The following is a 22,571-nucleotide window of genomic DNA, read 5'->3' as shown; positions in this document are numbered from 1 at the left end:
GGACTGTAGATGTTTTCATACACAATGGCTCTCTCCAATTGGGTAAGACAAGACATAACTTTTTACCTACTGTAAACGAACGGTAAAAGGTGACTGACTGTAATAAGTGAGTGACCATGTATGATCACTGTAACCACTCTTTATCAGCAAAGAGATAAGTTGCAAGGTGCTGAGGCTTAAAGGTACACAGTGGAGGTTTTGACCACTAGTAGCCCTGTGGAGCAATGTTTTTGTGGGTGGGTCGCTGTTTGGTTTGCAGCATGCATGCAAAAGAGGATGCAGGGGCAAACATTCAAAATGTTCAAAAAAAGGATTTACAGAGTGCATTCTGGTGAGAAACAGCACAAACAGAAAATCTGTTTGTTTACAGGGAAACTTTCAAGGGCACCTGTGACTTTATTCAGGTCCAACCAAAAAAAAAAAAAAAAAACAGTAAAACACTGGGCTAGTTTATTGTGTTTGTGTGATTAAATGTTGCTGGAAGCGGGCATAAGTTAATGCTGCTTCAATTAAAGCCACTACATGTAGAATGTGATATCATAGCATCTTTCAAACAATTGCAATGGCATCCATAAGTTTGTTGTTTGCAGTAAAACGATAGCCACCCTCCCTATACACGGTGCCCCCGTGCATCCATGGAGGGACAGGATGGGTCAGAAAAATTCCATTTCTGCACACAGTCAAGATATCTCAGATGAGTTACGCCAGTAGGTTGCTCACCAACTCCAGCATTGTTGAACATAGCTGGCAGGACGAGCAGGATGTGGTTGGGCCAGTACTTCCTGTAGTTGGGCATCTCAAATTGCTTAACCACCAGGATGTGCACATGAGTGGCGCCCTCCATGGCATGAAAAATGTTGAGCAGGCCGTGCTCTTGGTGTCCTGTAGTCGGGGTGAAGATTGGACTCTTCAACAGATCAGGATCCTAGAGACAGACACAGACAAAGAGACAGCGAAGTAACAATGTGACTCCGCTGAGATAAACACCGTAGAATGATTCAAAGGTTTCATTTCTGACAGATGCCTCTATTTGAACTTCAGCATGGAGCGACGAACAAGCCCAGGCCCCCCCCTTTGAGAATATACTTAACTGTTCACTAAAAAATCCTTGTGCTTATTTGTATATACAGGGAGTGGTAAACCAACCTTGCTGGAGACCAGAGGCAGGAGCATGCTCTCCAGGTGGCTGCCCTGCTGACTGAAGACAAAGTGCTGCTCCTTGGCTTTGGGAATGACAAACTGGAGCTGGACCTCCTCCCCCAGCATGGACGAGCAGAAGGTAAAAGCATGAAAGGTGCACTCCGACAGCTACAACACACACACACACAGTACATGCATTATTAACACAGAGACCACCATTAGACATGACCCCAAAGAGTAAAAAGCTTTCAAGTGTCAAAGTATTTTGACAGGTCAGGATATGCGTACGTGCATCCGTAAGCCTGCAATACGGCAGCAGCTGAGTGCCTCAGATGTTTGCGTGCCTCGGTAAGACTGTATACTGCACTCACCTGAGTGGCAGGGCTTGCTTCACAGTAGTGGTGACACTGCTCACAGTGATGAAAGGCATTGTGGGCGGCGAACCTGCTCAGACGTATTGACTTTGTCTCTTGTTTGGCTGGTGCTTGGCTCTCTCCTTCCTGCTTAAAGTCTGCAGATTCAAATATAGAAATCAAACATGTCCATGAGTGCTGAAGTTAATATTAAATTAACATTAATGTTGTTATTTATTTTGGCAGACTAAAATGTTTAACGCTGAAAGTGCCGCTGGCGATTGTTTGCATCTTTGTGCTGACCTTTTGAGCACTTTGGCATCTTGTCAGAAAAAACTGGGCTGGCCTTCCTGAACTTTGGGTCTCGGGGGTAGGGGTCAAAGGGCAGCTTTCGAACTTCCTCAATGTCAGGCCACTGGGTATTCACTGGAGCTGTAACCTCTGATGTTTCTGAAAATGATAGGAGAACGCGAAAGGATGAGAACTAAAACTGAATCACTACCATAAAAAAGACCATCTGTCATTAGTTTCCATTTCCATTAGATTTCCATTACCTGATATATGTAACAACACATGAAGTAAAAAAAAATATTAAACAGGAAGTCTCAAGGATCCTCACCCTCCTCCTCTTCCTCTTCCTCATCGTACACATCGACCTCCAACAGTCTGATGAGCATCCGAAACAGGATACGGAGAAACTGCAGGTAGGCACCAGTTTTACCAACCTGGCAAAGGACGAGAAAAAAAAAACAAAAAAACAATCCCTGTAACACTGCAGTGACAATTACATGCAGGTATACACAATTAATTGCCTATAACCATATATCTTGATTTTATTGTTACATTTTCAACAAAAACAGTAATAGCAAATCAGGGATTTTATTTTAAAATAAGAGCATTATTGATCAGTTTGTCATTCATCCTCCTTTTATCTTACTTGTGAATAGCTGATATTCTTTACTTGAAACTAGTTTGATATTCTGTTGAAAATTTTCATGTTTGAGGTGACACGATTCAATCAGTCACATGATGCAGGGAAAGCAGTGAAAGCAGTGCTTTTGCTTGTTACCTGCGGGGGTCCACTGAGTAACAGGCGTCTTGGATGCGGCACAGGTGGAGCTTCATAATCGGCATGATGCTGCCTGGTGATGGTCCACTGGCGGTAGTACATGCTCTGCTCTTCCCCCTGCAGGTTGTGAGTGATAAGGGGCCTCAGTGGGCTGCTCCAGGCCACATCTGCATGAGGCAGCAGGGAGAAGGAGCTCAGCTGACTCCCCGACTCCCCCGCCAGCAGGTTGTACGCCGCCCGGGACATGATGACTGTCCGCGGTGACACTCGAGTGGGCTTAGAGTCTCGACTGCGCTGCGTAGACTGGCTGGGCCTCTGGACAGAGGAGGAAGATGGGGAGGGGGAGGAAGAAGAGGAACTGGAGTAAAGGGAAGGAGGGGCCTTGGAGGCTTTGGAGGGGTTGGAGGAGAGCTGGCTTCCTAGGGAATCACACTCTTGCTTGAACCCTTGTGTCACTGTGCCCATGTCCGAGACGGCGGCACCTTCAGGGGGGCAGGTGGAAGTGGAGGGCTTCGGGAAAGAGTCTGCAACGTCAGTTGAACTGACTCCGTTCTCTGCAAAAGAACCTGAGTGAAGACATGAAGAAAAATAAAATGTGAAAGATAATAAAAAATTTTGTGCTGTAAAACCCTCCAACATATTTCCTAGTTGAATATAATGTAAAATGCAGTATACAGACTCATACTTCCTGATGGCTCTGGTGTGTGTTTGTATCTTTAATCCTAAGATTCATTATCTCAGTGAGGTAAAGGACTCACCAGATGTTCTGGTTGCAGCGCTGCCGTTGCTCTGAGGTCTTTCCAGCTCATCTCCTTCATTCAAGCTAGTGGTGGCCTTCTCTCCGTCTGATTCCCGAGGGGCCATGGCCTTCTTGGGCTCCTGGACAACACCCATGGACACGTAGGTGCAGGCCAGACCCACCTCTTGCTCCAGGGCTGTACGAGTCAGGTAGCTGGAGTCTATCAGACGCAGGTCGCTGTACTTCAGAGACCTAGAAGAGTAGAAGTGTGAAGAAGAGGACTGTTGCTGAGAAAATGTTAAAAATGTATATTTTTAGTTAATGTATATTTCCACGTTCTCTCCCACAGAACTTTAATTTTGAAAATGCATAGCCAAAGGTATTTACTTGTAAACTGTACACTGAGTTTAGTGCATGTGCTATAAATCTACAAGTATAAATGTGCTGATACTGACACGGCACAGATACACAACACGGGACTGACACACTGGGTGCAGCACAAAAAGTAACAGCACCTCTCTTGTAGAAAAGATAACGGACATTGGTGAATGTAGACGTGTAAAACAACACTTGGATAAACAAAAGACAAGGCAACAGCACACCCAGAGCAATTACAGATGAGCTAAAGGGAATTGTACTACGTGCTCCATGAGGGAATCTGATACACTGCCATGTTTTATGAGGAGTGGGGTATTGTGAGGTATGAGACTACCTGGGGAAAGTCTCTCCGAGAGGGTCTTTCCCTGTGAGGATGACGATGCAGGGCAGCCCTTCCAGATCCTCATAGGTGTGCGGTACCCAGTCTTCATTCTCACAGCCTCGCCACACCTGCAGCAAAACACAAAACACCATTATTGCATAATGTTTACTGTTTAGTTAAATATGTGTCATTTAAAACTAGGCCAATAATGCATGTTGGGCTGACACTGATTTCGTAATATAATTACACAATATAAGATATTTTTCTAAACTCCTCATTTTCAGCTTGTAGTCTAAACTAAAAAGGTGAACGAGTCACACTGTTCAAAAGAGCGAAAGAATAAAGCCTTAACACATCATCCGCCAGGGTTTCAGTAGAGAGTTTTGGTGTCTCATGGTGGTTTAAATGAGGTTTGAGATTGATCTCAATATTCTGAGAGAAAAAAGTCTGAGACCAAAGATAATTACTTCAGACCTCTCCGTAAAATCTGGTATCTGCATTGACCCATGTGGTTCCACATCATTCTCACCCTCAGGCGGCTAGTGAAGTTCCTGGGCAGGTTGAGTTCAGAGGCAGGACTTCCCAGCAGCACAGCAAAGCACAACTGGAGCCCCAGCTTGTCCCTTACGTCCTCCAGTCGTTCCCGGGCCAGCATCGCTAGCTGTAGTGAGGGGACGCGGACCAGCAGCATGTGGCCCCGGCCCTGGGAGCCCTCTCTGCTCGGTGCATTGATCAGGTCTTCCACCATGGCCAGAGTCTCTGGGGTTATGTGGTCTCTCAGAGACGGGGAAGAGGTCAGGGCCATCATGGCCTCTGTGTACTGCTGGATCAGTAGGTAGCTGCGGATTACCATGCTGTGTAGGTGCGGATGTCTGGGATAACAAGTGGGGGAGTTTTTTATTGTGAGCTTTTCAGGTGACTACGTTATTTCATATGATCACAGTGACAATATTTACAAGATTAAGTTTCTGAAAATGACTGAAACTCCTGAAATTTTCGCTCAGTGCCATTTGACAAAAAACAAGCTGTGTAAAAGATTTTATGTCGGATGACCACAGCCCCTCTGCTGCACTGATTTCTCAGTGTTCGCCCCCATACTGACCTTTCCAGCAGAGTGAGGACCATCTTCTCAAATGCATCATCACAACGGAGAATAGGACTGGCCACGCCCCACTGCAAGGAGCTGCTGTAGTCCCTCAGGCCAAAGTAGAGCAACTCGCTGGGAGACTGCTCCCCCTGCTGGAGGAAAATTACGCATGGCTGAGAGTGCATGGCAAATTACTGCATCCACGAGGAACATGGCATTCTCTCGGAAGTGTCCATACATTTAACTTTTGAAAATTTTTTCAAGGCAATTTGTCCTCAAAAATCTGTGCTTCCAGACCTTTTTGGCTTGTGACCCCATAAAATGACAATGGCAGTGTTCACGGGCAACCCATCTTCAAGGGTTGGATATGTTTAATAACGGATTAATAACGGACAGCGTTAACGATGTTATGTGTTAAATGTCAACAGTGTCTCAATTTAACGTACAATGAATTAAAAATCATGTCTGATATCCTTTTGAAGATTCAATAGCACCATACGGTTATAGTGCAAAAGATCTATTTTGAGCAGAAAGAAAATATAACTCATTTAGGAGCTCAAGCAACAGTGAAGATCTAGGCCTCCTCCCAGTTAATGTAAGTGCATTCAAGTCCACCAGATGGAGTAGCTACACCATGACAGTTACAAACTAGCCTCTGTATGTTGCATTAAAGTTGTAATGTAGCAACACTTAGAATTACAACATCTCAGATATCAAAATATCCCTTTAGGACTTTTACTACACCATACCGCTTTACAGTTGGTTGACTTTCTACCTAAGCCAGTAGTTTTTCTAATTCAACTGACGCCTTTTAACTTGTAGCCTTTTTTTTAAAAATAGCTTCAAATTCAATTGAGGCCTCGTTGGTGTAAAAATGAAAATACTTACCAAACTGTTGTTGGAGGGCCAGTGAACTTCGTTGTGGATGCTGATGCGGGACTGGCGGGTCTGCAGTGTGTATGGGAAGCAGCTGACCTGCAGGACCAACAGGTTCATGGCATCTAGGACCTCCTGGCAGTTTACCACCCGGTCAGCCAGACCCTGCAGCTCCCCATGGCACACAGAGCCGGACAGAGCACTGGAGAGAGAGTGGGGCAAATTGTCAGGAAGCTGTGATGGATATTTTAGGCTCCTGCACAAATCCTACCATAACTGTTAATAACATTTAACAAATAAAGACTCAATTAGGGACATGGTTCATTGAAAGCTTTTGCGTTTACTCTTCTAACTACCCAGTGTTTTGTAGGTCATTCCTGAGAAAAATGCTCTGGAAAACAGGAAGCAATCTATTTTATTTTTCTGGCAGGGAAAACAGCAGTTTGCTTGGAAAAAAAAACAGAAGATCCTGGCAGGAGCAGCAGAAGAAACCATCTTTGAATAGACGCAAATAACCTCTCAAATTGCATCAACACAAAATCCAGGAAAAGAATAATAATTAAAAAAAGCATAGGGATCTCAAATGTTCTGGCCTACATTTTACCAAAATTCAAGGTTAAATATTTTCTGTATTTGTTTTCACTTGCTCGCAGCTGTTCTCCTCTCTCCACTTTAATCAGAGTATGAAAAGGACAAGGCTACATTTTCAGCCACAACAACTCGTATTTTCACACAGCCTCAGATTATGAACAGAGCAAAACACTGTCAGTTCTCATTGTCTTGTAGTGTGTCTTCCAGTGTTTCGAGAGTCAGTGTACCTTGTGAGGTCTACATGGGAGTTGTCGTGAATGAGGACAAACAGGGTGTAGGGGTTCTGTTTGACTTTCCTCATGAAGGCCTCCATTTTGGCGTGAACGTCACCGTCCAAACGCACCACGTACTTGTCTGATTTGTGGTGGGCTGAGGAGGCGTCTTCGATTCCCAGGTCCACAAGCACTCCTGAAAAAAGAAAAAAAAACCCCCACAAGGAATGGCCAATGACGATGAGACTCAACTGTTTAATACGATATTGTCACCACAACCTACTGAAATGACACTGGAACGGAAGGTTTTGAACACTGAAGCTCTCGGACACAAACCTGATTGTCGGATGCGCTGTGCCGTCTGGTGGACCAGAATGTGAGAAGGCGGGACCAAAACAAGAAAGTCCACTTTACAGAAGCGACCCAAGTCAAGGTTCTGGATACCCGAGTCAGCAATGGAGCAAACTTGAGAGAGAAGGCTGCGAGCCACACTCAGCTGGGCTGGATAGATCTGGAATACCTTACTTAAGAGCTCTGCTACGGGAAAACATAAAAGGAGAAAAATGAGTTTACAGCATCGATATAGCTGTCGAATCAATGTGCAATAAAATAAGAATTACCTCAAGTAATACAGACATCTAAAATATGGAAAAAATTGCCATCAATGACAAACATTGCTATAGATTTATTGTAGTTTATGTACTGAGAGAATCTGCCAACCAGTACAGTTGAAATTTACAGCTTTTCACTTATAAGAGGCAGTGATATCCCTGAGGGATCCAGACTTTGGCCGTGGCCTCAAATTTAGACCCACATGCGCCAGATGCCAGTAGAATCTGGAGTCTAGCTAGATCACTAAAGTGGTCAGCAACATATTGAGCCATATTTTGTTTCCGTGGTGCTTGGTCCTTGCCTCATACTGTTTCACTCCTGCACACTCCCTTTGACCGTCAGACACTAGGGTGTATTTGCAGAATAACTCTAAATGTGGACTGGGGGATAAAATTATATGTCAAGTATATATATTTTGATTGTTTTAGTTGGCAAAAAAAAACTGCCCCTGGGTAATGAGCCAAGCAGATCAGTTTAGACAGTGAGTATGATGGAGAGCAGTCTAACCTCTGTCTGAGGGTGTTGACATGCTGCCAGCCTCCTGGGAGTGGATATGGTCAGTGACATCCCCCTGAAAGGGTTGGATGACCTGTCCCTTCCGTCGGCGCTGGTATCGCACCAGCTGCTTGTCCAGATTGTCCCCTACGAACAACCGGTCACCATCGTCGCACAAAGACACAGAGCGACAAGTTACAGCTGCGCCCAAATTTTCCCTTTAATATATTGTGTATTCACACAAACACGCTTGTCATAAACATAATCAAAAATTGATGATGTAACACCACATGTATGTGTTCTGCTTTAGTCTCTGTCGTATTCTGCAAAATATGTGGACATTAACAAACACAGCTGCACCATAAATCATTGAGTTTACAGATCGATATATTTCATTTGTGATTACAGATTAAAGAAGTCATATATCGTCTTTATCATAACGATGCATCTTTCAAACAATTTTGCTCAGTAATTAAAATATCTACAATTCTAAATGGCCATCATGACTACATTCAGATACGCAATGATTCACAGGATAAAATGAAAACATACGATGACACTTAGACAACTGAGACAACTCAGGATCTTGATCTTTTTCCAAACAAATTCCCTTTATTTCCTTCATGAGACAACAAGCAAAACAAAGAGCACATGTTTTATGGATGCAGAACTCACCGAGTGAGGTGGTTTTGAAGTGAGATGCCAAGATGCTGACTTTCCCTGTGATGAGCTCATAGCTGATTTCCTTTAGAAACTCATTAGTTGTCAGCATGCCCTCAGCCAAGGCCCGTGCTTGGTACTTTCCTGCGTGCAACGAATAGATTTACAAATTCTACATACAAACCTTGTACAATTCAGTGCACATAATAAGCCAGGCTGCAAAAACTCACCCAAGACTAGCACACAGAACTCGTTGCTGCTCATTTTAGAGGCACATATGATGACCACATAGGTGGGCAGGCACTGCTGGTGGTGGGGACCCTCACTGAGAGAACGTAGTGACTCAGAAATGCCCTCTCCCAAAGAGTTATGGGTGACCACAACTTGGACACTGCCCCCTGAGACGCTGGCTTCCAGTCGAGCCAACCAGGGCAGCTGGGCTGGGGAGATGGCGGGACCCCCGGGACAGCACAGCATGGCCTTCAAAACTATTTGCTCCAGCTCCTCCCTCAGTGGAATCTGCTCGGAGCCTGCAGATTCCGACCAATATGAAATATGACAACCCAAACCACTGATGAGTCATTTCCTAGAAAGGTGCACGTCAGTTCACCTCGGTTGTGATACATTTCTGTTTCAATAAGACACCAGCACCTCACGTTCACCCACCCCACTACCCTGCTTGTTTGATAACAGCTAAAATGAAACATTTCAGCAAAAACATAAATGAGAGAGAGGTTTCTTTGTGTGAGTTTTGTGTTTGCTGCTTACCTAAACGTGCAAGATACTGTAAAGTGAGCAGGATCATCGTCTCCACACTGAGTAGTTGGTTTTTGTTGAGGCCCAAAGTCTCCAGGGTTTTCTCTGTCAGCTGGCTGCTCTTATAGCAGCTGACCAGCAGGGGGCTCACCACTATATCCCCAACGTTCCCATAGAAATAAGGTAAAGTGCCATGTCCTGAAAGGAAAAGTCTTCATTACACAAAACTGTAACATATAGCTAGAAATATGTAATAACAGGTAACAATAATGTATAATTTGTTCTGCTGAAATTAAAACTCTTAAAACTCATTACAATATCAGCTTGATTTTTTGAACACAAGCCTCTCTGTTTGGGAGTGATGAAGCTGTCAGCATGACGGGAAATAAAATGGGCATGCATCGCACAGAAAAAGGTCGTAAGTCAGACTTCTGGACCAAATCAAAATATAAGCAAAATCACAGTATCTTTTAAAATAAACTGTGACGCCCAAAAAATGGGCTGAAATACAGGAAAACCCCTGAAAAAATAGGTATCGCTTAATTCTAGGCATGCATGAGTGCGATATGTAACAAGTCGAATGTAGGGATATAGTGCAGTTTACGGTCGCTCCTGTAAAGTGAAAAGTGTAAAGTGTAAACTTTGCACTTCTATAAGTGGCTGATTATCATCAACTGGATAACTTAATTTTTTTAATTTCCTTCCTTCCTTTCCTACTCAGTGGTGAAACAGAATCTGATTCTGTTTTTCTTACATTGATAAAGGCTGTTTTGTTAGGTCCTGCAGGATGATGCTTAATTTGCAGCATTAAGAAGGAGCAGATCACTGAAATAAAGCTTGTACCGATAAGGATGACAGGGCGAACACCTGAGGAGTTAAGCAGGTTGTCGGGGACGATGACCGTCTCGCCGGCTGTGACGGGCTGGGGCTGAATGACTCCAGCTACCGTTGGCTGAGGAGAGGACACTCCTAATACAGAGCCTGGATGGAAATAAAGGAATGGCATGTCAATAATAGGCAGGTACTGCTGAGCTGCTGCTTAGGTTAAATTTTTCACACATTATTGTTTTTAAATTAGCCAGAAAACACGGAATTAGTATATGTGGCTGTTGTACTTTGATCGCAGAAAAAAATTAGGACAGGCAATTTAAATAATGGCAATATATATATAATCATAAACAACTACATGATGTGGCAGAAGTCTTCGTCAATCATTCAATTTTTTAAATCAATTCTGCTACAAACTCTCCATCTCTATCTCCATGGAGATGCTTGGTGAATCATCCCTAACAACCAAAGAACATCAGGGATGTGGCATACTCATCCCCAAACCAGGTAGAGGGAAGGCGGGGGGTTATAAACAACACAGCCTATGATTCAAACAGCACAGAAAAACACCACACGCGCGCACACACACACACACACACACACACACACACACACACACACACACACACACACACACACACACACACACACACACACACACACACACACACATGCACACACAGTGAAATGAGCTAAAAAGGAGATACATGACATATGAGGGTCAATCTACAACCCAGCTCACAATGACTCATGTAAAATACATTATAGCTAAATGAGCCATCCTGATGGGTTCAGGAACTGACCTGGGGAACAAACAATTGGTCTAATGGCTGGAACAGGGACGGCTGTTGGTGGGACAGGCACCAATGAGGTGGGATGCCAGCTCCGGTGGCGCTTCTTCGGAGGACCCGAGTTCATGGCAGAAGATACTGAAGGTCAAAAACAGACGCAGAGAGCAACGTCAAAATAGAAAATGGAGCAAAAGAACCTGATAATGAATGCATAACCTGTTGTGCTTCTACAGATATGTGAGTTTATTGTCAGAGAGAAGAGAGAGGGGCTTACCTGGACTGTCTCCTAAGTCGGCTGTGCGAAACCCCTGACCCTGAGGCCCCAAGGAGACCTGGGAGGGGCTCAGTAAGGGAGGACGCCCATCAACACCCAGAACATTAGTTGGCCCATTCACCCTCAGAGCCGTGGGTACTGGAGGCAGACACACATTCACACATTAATACACTAGAGACAATTAAGACTGCACATTTAACCACACACAGACAAAGTATTTAATGATTGTGGAAAGAGGCTGCACATAGCTTTGAACTGAACGCAAACGTCACTATGCTAACGCGCTCACAATGACAATGCTAGCATGCCGATGCTTAGCAGGTATGATGTTTACCATGGTCATCATCCTAGTGTAGAGTGGTAGCATGCCGACAACTATCTATTAGCACTACACACAAAGAACAGGTGATGCTGCTGGGAATGTCATTAGCTTTGCAAGCATTTAGTCATAAACCAAAGTTTTGGACAAGTTGAAATTTTGACCTGATGGTGCTAGAGGAAAATTCATTAGATCACAGTGGTAACTAGAAGGGCCCTCAGACAAGGCAGACCTCCGCCGAGGCCAGTGTCAAACAACATACAATCAAACGTCAGAGACAAGATTCAAATTCATAAAAAATGATCCAAATCTGCCCCAAAATTGTATGGGTTCTTCCCTGGCCCATGCCCCATCCCTCCAACAAGTTAGGTGCAAGTCGGTTCAGTATTTTTTGCGTAGACAAATAAACCAAAAAACAGACAAGGTTGATTACATTACCTCCTTGGCGGAGGTAATACGGACGCATACTCTGGGGACCTTGAAAGTCTCTAAGAAAATTCACGGCACTCCAGCCTGTAGTTGTTGAAATATTTCAGTCAAAGTGATGGACCAAGCGACAGACCATCTTTGCCATCCCAAGAGCCTTGCGGCTAATGTGGCTAAGGAAATGCTAGTGGCTAATGCATTTATAAATACATAAATAAAATGTACATATAAGAAAAATTCTCACAACTGTAGAAGTCTGCAGGGACAGAGCAATACATAAAAATGCATCAGTACTAACAATGGCCTATTGATTTCCTACACATGATCGTCTTTTGCCAATGACCTGATTGGACTTTTGCCAATCTCATATTCACTGTGCATGCAATACACTAAAACACTGATTGGTGTGCGTAGCCTTTGCTCGTCAATACCACAACCTTGTAAAGGGGCTAATGGATAGCAAGGCCTTAAAAAGTCATTACAGCATTCCTTCCTCCAGTATTGATTTGTATGTAAATATAAGTGCAAACACACATGTCTTTATGTGTACATGTTACGTGTATGTCTTTGTTTCTGTGTGTCCAAGCAGGCTGTGGTAGAGGTTAATCTTAGCTCCGCTGTCACCGACAGCTCCATCTGCCATATGCTGAACCACGTAGAAAAAACAACAAAAAAAACCCAAACAAACAAAAAAAACAACTACCTGTAGCTAAGCAACCCCTTTCAGCATGGGGGCAAGGCCGTTTAGGTGTCATTCACATAGAGGCAAAGGCTTATCAGCACCTAGAGCTTTGCAAATGCCAGTGTCAAAACCAGGATGCACCTAGGAATGTGTCAGTGTGACTAAAATTAATGTAATGTATGATATTATGTTTGTTTTTTTATATCATGTATTATAATGCAGAATGAAATTAAATTAAGAATATAAATTGCTGATGAAACCATGCAAAAGGTATTGGCGTGCTAAAAAAGAGCTTCACCTATTGGTAGAGTCTTGTTTCCAGGTGTGGAGGCCAGAGGTTTGAGGAAATTGCAGTCTCTGTTGAGGTCCTGACTCCCGAAAAACACAGACGATGCTTGCGTCGTTCTGGTGGGTGGAGAATCTAAAAATGAAAACGGAAGCGTAATGTTGTAGAAACACACATATAACACTTACCAACACTGTCCGGTGCATGGTATTTCCTTGTACACGGACTGGCTGGAAATGTTTTGGAAAGCTCAAAACTAAAGCCTTAACACCTTCCATTCCTCTGATAGGTCATTCGGTTGCCTTTGGACTTCATGCTAGTATCAAAAAAAATGTGAAAGGCTAAAAGACTCTTTTGTGTCTTTATCCAATGTCCATTACACAATACAAACAGACGGTAACTCCCCTTTTCACTAATCATTTCAGGACAGACAGTCATTTGGCTGAGAGGTGCATGTTACGGTGTCTAACCTCTTGTCTTCCTAAACGAGTGTCAGTTACCTCTTTGGGGGCAGGATGTACCTGAAGGTCGCAGTCAGGAGATTTTCAGGCAAGAGTTATCCCAACAACACATTGATGTGTGAGATCTCTGCTGACAGGCAGCCTTCAGGTTCAGAAAAAAATCAATACCATGAGCCCAGGAGCTTTTTTCAATCAAAGAGGGAACAGGCACTCTCGTTGTGACAGATCAGAGAAGAACAACATCTCCTCTAAGAGAGGCAGAATCTTTCTCGCCCTCATATGACAGTCAGCAATTACTTCACCTCAGCAAATGATCCAGGCTTATATCACATTACACTATTGTTGAATTTTCACTTGGCATGACGTCTCATGACAAAAAGAGTCAGAAAGAAGTTGTTTTCTGTAAAATATTGTGCTACTCAAATGTATAAAATGGCCTTTTTAGTTTGAAAATATTACTGACACAGGCAACTGATATCAGATAATACTGCAACTACTGCTAATAATAGTAACAACAATAATGAACATATACTGAAAAAGTTATTTAGTACTGATAAATTACCAATTAAGATAGCAGAATCTATGTCAAAGTATATTTACAACAAAATGGGATGAAAGCCCTTTTCGTCACAAACTGACTCATAAATAGCTGAATGGACTGTAGTGGTTCAAGCGTCACTCTGCTCACCTCATACATTTCAAGGCTTAGCCACCTCAACCTGTCTCTGTGGCAACAACATTAATAACTTAATAACAGCTTGAATTGGATCACTAAATCTCTGTTGTGTGCAGTCTCACCTGAGAGGGAAAAGGGAGAGGAGCTGTGTCCACTGGTGCCGCCGTTTTCTTTACTGCTGAGAGAGGAGGACGAGCTGGGTTTGGAGGTTGACGCGGTGCTGGAGAACTGACGGGTTTTACAGTCTGAGAAGGCACAGAAAGGAATGACAAAAGCGGTGACTTACACTATGTAAAAGCACATCATCACAGAACAGATCAGTGCACTGCAGGGCAAAAGTGTAATACGGAAAAGGATTTGAAAAGCTTAGATTCCAGACTGTGTTTCTTACCTTTCCAGCAGATCGGGGGACCTTTGCACAGAGCACCCTGAGAATTTTTCACCAGGTAGTGTTTTAAGTGCTTCTGCTTCTTGGGCTGGGTGGATAACTTCAGGTTGATGTGGTTTGAAAACTCAGTGAAGTATCTGAAACCCTTTTCACCACAGCCCACACAGTTTCCTGAAAAACCTGGAGGTGATGTAATGAAGCCAAAATGACTGCATTATTTTACAAACATAATTTCAAATATTTACGGTCCAGTCCAGTGTGTGACCAGTACAAGCAAAAAACAGAATGATTTAAAATGATGCTGTCCGATGGAAACGATAGCTATCTGTCTCATTCCCTCTCATCTCAGACCATGGGAACAGACTGACCTAAAAGTGCATTTTTCCCATTCTCGTCAGGCAAAAAGCGGCGGTCCACGGCACACACCAGGATGTGCTCGGGGACACTGGGGGACTTGGCACCCACCAGTTCGAAGCCTGCTGGGACTTCGATGGGCTCCGTTGCTATGGAGACCAGGCGGAGGTCCTTGCCAGCCTGACAGAACCCTGAGAGAGGAGGAAGAAGCAGATGTGATAACTGATAAATAAAGGACTATAGAGTAGATTGGCCTAGCTATCAGTTTATTTATTATGTAATGAAAACCTCAACCTCTTCTATAATCATTTCATCTTAACAATGAGCTTAGTGGTTGTATTTTCCTCATAGATGCTTTGTAAGATTTTTCGTCCTTTATAATAACCGTGTTGAGATTTCATAGTCTCAATTAAGGGCTGCGGGTTGTGAGGTTACCGTCCAGCGTGCAGCAGCCGTCTGGTGCAGGTGCCTGTAGGTAGGGAAGTGGAGGACTGCTGCTGTCAGACTCCTCCTCATCTTCCAGCTCCTCCAGATCATTGTTAGAGTGGCCGTTCATAAGCTCGTGGCCTGGTGGCTCCCCACCGTGGAGGTCGGCTTTCGACTTCATGTCTAATGGAGATTTGAGCTGGATTACAGTTGTGCGCAACACTGTATTTTACAGTTTTGCAAATTCCTGACAATTAGTAAGTTTACTAGTTTTAATAATAAATGAATTGTATTTATGTGGGTTTAGTGGAGCTGTTCTGTCAAAGAAGTTCTTATTTCCTTTATCATTAGTCGCAAATGACATAGTTTTTTCTAGTAAACTTCCTACGAAATTATTAGGAAATGCACCCCATAAAATCAAGTATTACTGAATTTTGATGAAAAGAATAGCTTGACCATGGCTTTGACTTGATATTTCATTACTGATAATGTAGGAAAATCGGCACTTTCATATAAAATGTAAAGCAGAGGTGCATGTCAAAAGTAATCTTTAGTAATATAGACATGACGGCAGACATCATTCATTCATTTCAACTTGGGCAATTTCATGAAAGCCAAATAATTCAGAAAATATTATCATTTAAATTTACTGCAGCCTTAAGACAACGGAAGAGAACATTCAAAGTTTTAATGAACCTGTAACTAAACCATTTTGAAACGAAATCTTTCCTATAATCCTAATGCAATTTAAAACCATTTCCTGTTTTGCTCCTCACTGTGACGATCCTACCTTCCACGTTACCAGGATACGGCTCTGGCTCTAGGTAGAGCTGTGTGAAGATGGGCTGTGGATCTCCACTGCTCGAGCGCAGTGAAGCCTCAATTGAGTTATGGAGAACCTCTTCAAAACGAGCAGACTTCAGCTGCCCGGCGTATGAATTCCCCATTATCTGTGGGAGCAAAGAGAAAAGATACACAGACATGATGCTGTTTATCTCTGTTCTTTGATTAGTTCCTTACATAAGGCTCTACAGAACTGCATAACAGCAACAGGTGTCTCACACCAAATGCAGTCATATTTTCAAATGAGCACAGCTGTGTCCCAGAGGGTTAGGGTAGTGTTGGTCAGTGGGCTTGTTGTTTAAAATTAGACATCAGCGCATGATGATAAGTCTTTGATTATTGTATAAACAATCCGTGCTCATCAGTGGTTGTCTATTAGGAACCCTTAAACTGGATTTAAGCTTTATTCTTTGAGCTGTCACGCTGTAGATGCCTTTATAGGAATGGTCTTACAGTTCAGTATGAGATTTAACCCTTTAATTGTCGTAGCACCAGTGCAACACCAGACTAATGTGTTTTGCATTATCAGGCTGTGCTGTAGATTTGGGCCTGACCTGTCTTTCCCATATTAAGTGTGCAGAGCTGAAAGGGTTCGTTAATAAAAAGAATGTAAATTTCTCCATCAAGAATGCTAAAACTTTGCTTGTTTCAGCTTCTAAATTTGTAAAAATTGGCTGCTTCTATTTGACTTACATGATAGGAAAATGAATATTTGGGCCGTTGTTTGGACAAGACAGGCATTTTGAATACATCACCTTGGGTTCTGAGAAACTGTGATAGGCATTTTTCACTATTTTCTGACATATCATAAACCAAACAATCAGTTAATCAAGAAACCAATGATTATATTAATCAGTAATGAGAATAATCATTAGCCGCAGGTCTTTAGCATGTAATGTATCTTTTGTCTTATTCCATAATAAATAATTATAACACACACACACACACACACACACACACACACACACACACACACACACACACACACACACACACACACACACACACACACACACACACACACACACACACACACACACACAGTATTTCTCTATGTCAGCCCAAACATAATGGCCAAGCCCAATGGCTTTTTCCTATCTCTTTTTTTTGTGTGTGGCTCTTTCTCCTTCTGTCTGTCGGGTCACTCTGCCTGCTCTGTCCCCTTGCCCCCTCCACCCCAGTGTCCACTCTGAGACATCTGCTGGGGTCGGCTGTGTGGGCCTGGGGTTGGCTGGCTCTCTGGTGGCAGGTGGCAGTTGTACAGAGGGCTACGCATGTGATCTCAAAGACGAAAGCAAGGGAAAGAGACAGAGTGTAGGACAGACATAAGGCACTGGTGAAAAAGCAGCACTGACCAATGGCTATGCTACATCATCGTGTCCATTCATTGCAACAGAGCACTTCCTACCCAAACTCCCATTTTTTAGTTTGTCAAAACATGTTACTAGATCTGTTTTTAATATCAAAATAAAGGGAGTTTTTGGCTGCTTCCTTGAAACATAAATTTAGCCTGAAATACCTTCCATGTTTGGCCTTGGATTACATTTGACAGGTGGAGACCAATGTTGTGATTCATAAACGCTACAACAGCCAAGTGGGGGCCCAGGTTGTAGACATTAGCTGTTTGGAAAAACCTCAAACTCCTCATTCTAACCTAACATAGACCATTCATAGTTGTTGAAGAACTTACAAGACAAGGTTATTTGTATCTTTAACTTTGACTATATTCAGTTATATAAGTAACCTAAACTTGAGCTCTGAGCTTAATAATGATTTAACTAACCTCAGACTGGCCTTTCACGACTGTTATCCCTGGATTGTAGATGTGCATACACAATATTTGCATTTGTTACTACTGAAGCAGCTGTTAAATGCAGTATTCATTTTGTTAGGAAGGTGCAAAGGTGCACAAGGGCTGACTGTGAAATGTAGCTGCAGCAAATTTGCCGCATGAAAACATCTTACACTTGACAAAACTGAAATAGTTGAAACTATTTATTACTTAACATAGGTCACTTAAATGTGTGATTCTTTTTTAAGGATTAGATTTAACTAGATGAGTTAATGACAACTACTTTTAAAAATGTATTAGGGCTGCGACTAATAATTATTTTCATTATTGGTTAATCGACAAATTATTTTCTTGATCAATCAATTACTCATTTTGTCTATAAAATGTCAGAGAGTATTGAAAAATGTCCAATGTCCAATGTCTAAGACCCCAAGCTGAGTAATACAAATGTACTGCTCTGTTCAACCAACAGTCTAAAGTCCAAAAATATTCAGTTTACTATCATATATGACAAAGCAGCAGCAGAGCCTTACATGTTCGGAACTGGAGCCAGTCAATGTTTAGCATTTTTGCTTGAAAAATTTTAACTTATTAAATATAGCTGTCAATTAATTTTCTGTTCATCGACCAATCGAGTAACTGACTACTCATATAATCTCTAAAATCCATGCACATACAGTATTTTCCAGTCAAAATCTATTACGAGTTGTAAAGTGAAAGTAACCATGCCTTAATTTATACATCATCTGAAACAGGGACACGGAGGTGGGTCCAGTCTAAGAATAAAAAATAGACTTTACATGAATTAAATGATTTCTATGTTAAGTTGTACTGTTCTTCCTCTGTACCACAGACTGAATATGTAAGTCAGTGAATTAATATGTACTAGATACACGGTGTCTTTTGCCCTGAACCTTTTTATTTTGTCAATAATGGGCAGGGTGGGAATCAAGTTGGAGTTGCCTTTCTTCTCCCAGGTCTCATTTTGTCCACGCCTGGACAGGTTCCAGACCCTGTGTTTACCTAACAACCTTCCTGGGGAGGAATCTGACCAACGCACACAAAAGACAAGATTAACCATGCCTGACTGTGCTGTCAAAGAGATAAGCAGCTTAACAGAATGAAGCTACAGTATTTCTTGCTTAACTGATGGAGGATGGTGGCTGCATCGAGAAACAATGACAGAAGGGGTTAAAAAAAAAAAAAAGAAAAAAAGAAAATGAAAGAAAATTAGTGCCTGAGGGCATTTTTAAGCAGCCGCTGCCTGTTCGGTTGTGAAGTCAAAGGAGGCTCCGGAGCTCTGTTTGGCTGGCTGACCCTCAAGCCTCAGAGGACAGGTTTGTCATTAACCTCTCATAGTCCGGAGGTGAACACAGAGAATGACCTTTTATCGCCTGCACAACTTAAAACAAAGTGTCACTGTGGCAGAGGTCACTTAATGGATGTTTCTGGGGTGTGACTCAGGTGGTTGCTAAGGTCATTTGTAGTGGTGGTGGTGTGTGCCGCTGTGTGTGTGTGTGTGTGTGTCGGGGGGGGTAATTTCTGGTGAGTCAGCGGCTCCAGTCTACTTGATGGTCAAACAGGAGTAGATTCTACTGGGGAGAAGCAGTCTAATGTTCAAAGACTACTGGCTGAAGGGGGCATTCATGTCAGCGAGAGGCGACTTTAGAAACTGCCTCTCATCCAGTCGGATGGTCAGTCAAGGCCATGCTTCACCTCCTGGGTGGCGTCAACAGACTGCACGAATATGCCCCCCGGGGTCAGAATAAGCTAAACTAAACTCCACTCAGTGGATTTGAGAGGACCAAGACAGAGAAAATATGAGAAGACGGACTCCTTGAAGTAACAGCTGAATTTCTAACAGACAACGCATGAGCAGCGCATTAAAAACAAGGTGACTTACCTTGTCAGATTGTTCCCAGGCGTGAAGGGACTTGTTCACCTCTCCTACATGCTGGGTCGCTACCACTCAGCAGAAACTTTCAGCAAAGACATTTCACTCAGTGCTTCGAGACCTGGGGGAGAGCGGGGAGATCTCTGATTAGCTCACAGACTGTCACTGTCAATGATACAGTGAAACACAAATGAAACATTTTAAGCCTCCTACGAGGTATGCTGTAGCATACTGGGGTTAGGTTTTTTTCTAGGTCAGCAGTTTTGTAGATTCTATGATCTCATTAAAATCAAATTAAAAACTCAAATTAAAAGCACCTAATTTAGGGCTAAAACCCCCCCAAAAAACAAACATTAATCTTAACAAGACATGTAGTGTCTGAGTTAATTCTACTTGTTCCCACTGCATTTTCACATTATCGGAATTTTCAAGAAAACTGCCTCATCCGGTCGATATGACACTCGTTTCTTGAAAGGACACTGACAGATTAAGGCAGATTGCAGAAGTATATCTCTACAAAACCACAATTTATCCTGGGAAAATTATTGAAAGGACATTTTTATTACGTTTTAACAAACAGGTGAAATAATTGTGTCCACTGGCAGTTTCAGTTTTCACTTGTAATGAGAAAATAAAATTATAGGACTCAGTAATGTTTTTTTTTTTTTTTTGCAAGATAAAAAACAAGGTATGGAAAGCAGAAAACATTCAGTGTTTTCTGAAACATGTATGAAACAGATAATCTGGTACTACAGGTCACCACAGTCCAAAGAACATGCCCATTTTCAAAATGAATGGGTGCACTTATGGCCACTCAAACATTAAGAGGGGCTCAAACCATGACATGTGTACTCATTATTACAAGGCCGAAGCGCCGTTATGTGATACCACGGCCCCGGGGCTATTTTCATACAACACAATTGGGTGTTTTAGTTTGTATCTGCACTCACCACACAGTCACTCTGTGAATAGATTTGCCAGTTACTTTGACCCTTTGACAAAGTATTGTTTAGCCACTCAGGCTCTGATATAACAGAAGCAAAGTTCCCCTCAAAACACTGACTGTCACAATCTACCCAGTCATCACTTCTGACTGTGTGCTGCTATTCTGTAAAGAGGCAGGCTGGTCTGGGGTCCAAGTCCTTCAAATAGCAAGTGTACACAAGCGGGTTCAACTTGCATTTACTGACTGGAACTTATTTTGTGAATGATTAGCCAGCTTGATACAACTGATCAAACTAAAGAGTTAAAAAAAAGTCAATATGTCAGACCGAAACGTGTGCTGCTTTACCTCCCGGGCAACTAAATTGCTTACTGCAAATTTTGTGTAAGATAAAAAACAGAAATCAACCTAGCAGTGCTCACGTGAAATGTACTGTTCCAGCTTAATGCAAGTTCATGCTTTATCTTCCAGTGGGTGTTCCCACCAAGGAGATGAATCTCCACTGAAGGTTTCACACTCTGCCAATTACCCAGGGAGCAGGGTCTTGAAATATTTTGATGCTTATCTAGTTGTGAAGGGTAGACGACACAGAAGGAGACGCAGATGGCTCATGAGATGAAGACGAGGGCGCCGTAAATCTGGACACCAACACAAGCCCAGCCTCAGGCGCTTAATAAGGTCCCGATTTTCCAGTAATGACATTTGAGGGAATGTTTAGCCAGACGTGCGGGTTTAGTTTCTAACTTAAAGCCAGGCGGGCTTCAAGGCGATGGTGGAAGACCGACAAATTTCTCACAAACACACTCTAATGCAAGTGCAACTACCTGTGCACGGACACACACACACACCTATCTTATGTAAATTACGCCATCATATGGCTACTTGTAGTATATATGGCACAAAAATGTATACAAAAAGATTTCTTCAATGGCAGACAATAGATGACACAGTTTATATATTGATTACATCACAGTTAACAAATATCTATTTTTAGATTTTTCCACTAACTTTGTTACGTATTTTTTGTGTTCCTCCATCTGTGCTATCTTTAGTGGTGTTACTGCTTAGCTTTTACACTGAAGACTGTAATCAAACATGATGTGACCTCTATCTGAGATAAGAAAATTCTTCCAGTGTAAAATCTAGCAATAATAGTAATCTATAGCTGCCAGTTTAATTTACTGACAATGGCAAATATAAAAGTAAATAAGTAAAACTTAATGAAGCCTGAATATTCATATTCTGTAAATTGCCAGGATTTGGTTTGCTTAGTTATTTGCAAATGGTCAGAATTTTGGTTTGGGTAAAGCGATTAAAAGTCTTACTGATAACACATGTTTTAAATTAAACCTCAAGGCAATAACAAACATTAATCCTTGCATTTTTTTTTTTAGAAATTTTAACTCTCTCCCTCTGAGCCGACTTTACTTTTAATCCTGCCTTTTCTTTCTCTGCAGTCCTTTTGTTTCTCCCTCAACTGAGTGATATCATTACAGTGTTTAAAAACGGAGGCACGGAATTAAGATTAAATTTTCTTTCCATCTTTACCTGGCTTAATCTCATTCTGAATCAGCAGATGCTTCATGTCAAAGACAAAGATATGTGAAGAAATCCTTCTACAGTTGATACCGTCCATACAGTTAAACTGTTAAAAAATTGCTGATCAAGCATTTACAGGTATCTAAAAATGTGTTAATCCAGGATTTGCTTGAATTAAAACAAGATTTTGAATGAATTCGTTTTTTTCAGTCCTCAGTGTAATAGTAGATAAGATGTTAATGGGAATTTGATAAATATCTCAGTCGTTTTCACCTCATTGTTATTCTTCAGCATGCAGAAGCCCATACCAATTGCTGAAATGCGGGAAAGAGCTCAGCACACTTTTAACATTAGAAAAG

General features: G+C 42.3%; 1 protein-coding gene across 9 annotated transcripts in view; it reads right to left on the bottom strand.

Annotated features, from left to right (window-relative positions):
- The window catches only part of greb1l (GREB1 like retinoic acid receptor coactivator), a 46,320-nt gene that overhangs the window by 5,655 nt on the left and 18,094 nt on the right, over positions 1–22,571 (bottom strand). For 4 of the 9 annotated variants that reach the window (XM_040143330.1, XM_040143331.1, XM_040143329.1 and 1 more), the window contains exons 2-28: positions 19,740–19,851; positions 15,992–16,151; positions 15,211–15,384; positions 14,790–14,966; positions 14,425–14,601; positions 14,156–14,278; positions 12,909–13,031; positions 11,184–11,321; positions 10,922–11,047; positions 10,134–10,271; positions 9,303–9,488; positions 8,765–9,064; positions 8,550–8,678; positions 7,887–8,021; positions 7,104–7,304; positions 6,783–6,963; positions 5,977–6,166; positions 5,104–5,240; positions 4,531–4,873; positions 4,014–4,129; positions 3,321–3,553; positions 2,563–3,128; positions 2,113–2,218; positions 1,797–1,943; positions 1,512–1,651; positions 1,147–1,308; positions 721–925 (exon numbers count right to left, since the gene is read on the bottom strand). In XM_040143330.1, the coding sequence (XP_039999264.1) occupies positions 721–925; positions 1,147–1,308; positions 1,512–1,651; positions 1,797–1,943; positions 2,113–2,218; positions 2,563–3,128; positions 3,321–3,553; positions 4,014–4,129; positions 4,531–4,873; positions 5,104–5,240; positions 5,977–6,166; positions 6,783–6,963; positions 7,104–7,304; positions 7,887–8,021; positions 8,550–8,678; positions 8,765–9,064; positions 9,303–9,488; positions 10,134–10,271; positions 10,922–11,047; positions 11,184–11,321; positions 12,909–13,031; positions 14,156–14,278; positions 14,425–14,601; positions 14,790–14,966; positions 15,211–15,384; positions 15,992–16,148 (4,810 nt within the window). In that variant the 5' untranslated portion in view covers positions 16,149–16,151; positions 19,740–19,851. The remainder of the gene's footprint in view (positions 1–720; positions 926–1,146; positions 1,309–1,511; positions 1,652–1,796; positions 1,944–2,112; positions 2,219–2,562; positions 3,129–3,320; positions 3,554–4,013; positions 4,130–4,530; positions 4,874–5,103; positions 5,241–5,976; positions 6,167–6,782; positions 6,964–7,103; positions 7,305–7,886; positions 8,022–8,549; positions 8,679–8,764; positions 9,065–9,302; positions 9,489–10,133; positions 10,272–10,921; positions 11,048–11,183; positions 11,322–12,908; positions 13,032–14,155; positions 14,279–14,424; positions 14,602–14,789; positions 14,967–15,210; positions 15,385–15,991; positions 16,152–19,739; positions 19,852–22,571) is intronic. The other 5 variants (XM_040143332.1, XM_040143338.1, XM_040143333.1 and 2 more) reach the window with 3 other exon arrangements.

This window comes from Xiphias gladius, chromosome 14 (assembly GCF_016859285.1).
Source record: "Xiphias gladius isolate SHS-SW01 ecotype Sanya breed wild chromosome 14, ASM1685928v1, whole genome shotgun sequence".
NCBI lineage: Eukaryota > Metazoa > Chordata > Actinopteri > Istiophoriformes > Xiphiidae > Xiphias > Xiphias gladius.
Note: the sequence above shows the minus strand (reverse complement) of the source record. Positions and strands in the feature narration are given on the sequence as shown.